Raw genomic sequence first — 3,278 nt, 5'->3', positions numbered from 1 at the left:
TAAGGACTAGACATTAAGACAACTCTTTATAATGCCTTAGTACAAATAACATTACATCCGAAGACCCTTCTTACGAAGACAAAATAAACTTCGTAACAATCTAACTGACACTTCGACTATTACAACATTTAAGCCCTAACAAAGATATACAAACTATAAATACATCGGGAAAAAAAATCTCTGACGTAGCTTTTCAAAAAAAAAATTACTTTAAAAATAAAAAATTATATTTTTATAAAAGTATCCGTACAATCATACTTATTAATTCAGTATCATAATGGCAATAACATAAAAGTATTGAGACAAGTTGAACACCATGATCTAGCTTCGGGGTATGAAGTCATATCTGGGATGAATATAGTCTGATCAACTATATTTAGCCAAGGTATGACCATCATATTACAAAGAAGAATCATGATGAGCAACAAGTCTTCAACTTACCAACAACCTCGAGAATCAAACATAAAAAATACTATAGGAGTATTTTAACACAAAAACCGTAATAATCTCATTTTAAACTGTGATAACTAATTTCTTATACCAAAATTTCCCGCGATATCCTTCTTATCCCTATTCTCATACAGGCGCGATGGCAGGATTTCACTTGCCGGGTGATCCCTACTTCCCCAACCAAGGGAATGCTGGTTGGATTGTGGAAGACCCAGAGGAAGATTCCGAAGAGGAACCCATGGAGGATGCAGAACCCATGGAACAGGAAAAATCCATAGACGGTGAAGAGGAAGAAGACTCAAATAGAACCGACAAAGAACCTGAAGTTTACAATCCACACCCTGCCCCTATCCCTCCTTAACACTTCCAAGGCCCGACGACCCAATGGACCGAAACTATACATCGATGGAGCCGAGAGCAAGGTCAATGACCTCCCTATGGCATGGAATGAGGTTTTTATGACCTCAGCCAAGGAGGGTCAGCCGACAGAGCCCTTCCTATCATGGTTCACCGTGTCGCATGCCACGAGGAGCAAACTAGGGTAAACACTTGACATATCATGGAAGTTGGTTCCACCAGCCAAGTCAACTCAGTTCGCCTTCGCCGTTTGGATGATGACCATGATCAGACTCAAGACCGCACCGAGCTTCTTCGACGGGAAATGCCGGCGGCCCGAGCTGAAGTGCAAGAAATCCGAGAACACCGAGCCACTTTAGAAGGACGTCTGGCAGAAGCAGAGCACCAAACGGCAGAATCCAGAGTTGAAATAAGGGAAACAAGGAACTCCGTGTCTTTACTTCATGATCCTCAGAGCTTCAACCGCCGCAAGTAGTGTTTTCACTGCTCGCTTCAGTTTAATCTAGTTTGCGGATAAATATTACTATTATTTTCTAGTATTTTGTGTTCGATCTCGCGATTTAAGTGTTTACACTTCCGGGATCTGTTAGGCGGCCAAAAATTTTCCATACATTGATGTAACGTAGACCCCTCGTAGGGTCAAATCTTCCCCCAATATTGTGTACTAAGTTATATCAATGAAATTGACATGCTATTTGTTTTATTGGGAACATTACATCAAGTTCATGACATGGATTGTTTTCATACTAAATTTACTAGTGTCTGATTTATGATTGATTGATGTATAAATCAAAGTTATATATAATTAAGACCATGTCGACCTAGAAATGGTGGTTCCGCCTTGGATCATGTTCCTTGTTTGGTTGTGGGCCCAGAGCAGACCCATTAGATTCGAAAGTTTATTTAATCTTAATTATATATAAATATTATACATCGAATGATTGTTGGATGGGCTCAGTATGGATACTATCACAGACATTTCATGTGAATCAAATCTACCAGCATTCGTAAACTCGAGAGAGTGTACCTACAAAGATTTTACAAATGCCAAACCCAAAACCTTCAATGGAAGCGGAGGTGTCATAGCATTGCTGCAATGGTTCAAGAAAACCGAATCCATCTTCGAAATATGCACATGCCCTGAAGCAAGCAAGGTCAAATTTGCAGCATGCACATTCTCTGAAAGGGCCTTCACCTGGTGGAATGGCCACGTCAAGGCATTGACACTTCCGGTGGCTAATTCGATAACATGGGAAGACTTGAAAACCATGTTGATGAAGGATTACTGCCCAAGGGGCGAGATACAGAAGTTGGAAGAAGAACTTTGGGGTCTCAAAATGACAGGCTCAGACATCCTGTCTTATACCTCAAGGTTTAGCGATCTAGTTGTGCTGTGTCCCGGGATGGTTCCTTCGGAAAGCAAAAAGGTGGAAAGATACATATGGGGACTATCTCCCCAATTTCAAGGAAACGTATTGGCCTCAAAGCCAACTATCTTTGACAGTGCCAAAGAACATGCACAACAACTCATCGACCATAAGGCCAGCTGTGGCACTATGATAACCACCCCCGAACAAGCGAAAGGGGGAAGCAACAAAAGGAAGTTCTGGAACAAGAAGAAGGGTCAAACTGCTCAAGACCCTGCCAAAAAGCAACAAGTGGTTGATGTGCACGCTGCCACAACCACTACCACCCCAACTCCGATAAGGCAATACGCCCGGAACCTACCTAAGTGCAACAAGTGCAACTTTCACCACAACAACGTATGCCGTGAAATGCATTGCACCAACTGTAACAAAAACGGGCACACCGTTCAATTTTGTAAAGCTCCAGTCCAACAAAATGCACAAGCTGCCAACACTGGAACAAGGCGAACCTGCTATGGTTGTGGAGAGGCAGGACACTTAAAGCGGAACTGTCCGAAGGCAAGAAACCCCAACTCTGGTAAGTGGGCAGAGTTCTGGCGATAGGTCATGAGGAAGCAGTTGCAGATCCAACTATGGTCACCGGTACGTTTCTCCTCAACAATACATACGCATGCATTCTTTTCAACAGTGGCGCGGAGAAAAGCTTAGTGAGCCATCAATTTAAACACTTGCTTAAACAAAAACCAAAAACACTAAAAGACACATTCATCTTAGAAATGGATAATGGAATAACGTAGAACACTAACGGCATTTACACCGGGTGTACTCTCACCTTAAATAATCACTCTTTCCCAATCGACCTTATGCCGGTCACCATAAAAAGTTTTGATGTCATCATTGGCATGGATTGGTTATGCCTTCACCATGTTGAAATCCTATATCACGAAAAGGCCGTTCACCTTAATCTGCCAAATGGTGAAACCCTCGCCGTCTATGGCGACAAACCTAGCTCAAGTTTTCAGATCATCTCTTGTGTCAAGGCTCAAAAGTATCTCCGCAAGGAGTACCATGCCTTCCTAGACCATGTCGTAGACAAGAAACAAG

At 42.3% G+C, this 3,278-nt stretch overlaps 1 protein-coding gene across 1 annotated transcript; it reads left to right on the top strand.

The window, feature by feature from the left end:
* The first annotated feature begins 1,766 nt into the window (after positions 1 to 1,766).
* On the top strand, positions 1,767 to 2,777 carry LOC128132894 (uncharacterized). Its single transcript, XM_052769897.1, has one exon. The coding sequence runs from the start codon at positions 1,767 to 1,769 to the stop codon at positions 2,775 to 2,777; it is 1,011 nt and encodes a 336-aa protein (XP_052625857.1).
* Positions 2,778 to 3,278: the final 501 nt, after the last annotated feature.

Source organism: Lactuca sativa, chromosome 3 (assembly GCF_002870075.4).
Source record: "Lactuca sativa cultivar Salinas chromosome 3, Lsat_Salinas_v11, whole genome shotgun sequence".
In the NCBI taxonomy this organism is placed as follows: domain Eukaryota; kingdom Viridiplantae; phylum Streptophyta; class Magnoliopsida; order Asterales; family Asteraceae; genus Lactuca; species Lactuca sativa.
Note: the sequence above shows the minus strand (reverse complement) of the source record. Positions and strands in the feature narration are given on the sequence as shown.

Bases quoted from the DNA above. Each gene is read 5' to 3' on its own strand.
- LOC128132894 (XM_052769897.1), top strand. From the start codon at position 1,767: ATGGATACTATCACAGACATTTCATGTGAATCAAATCTACCAGCATTC.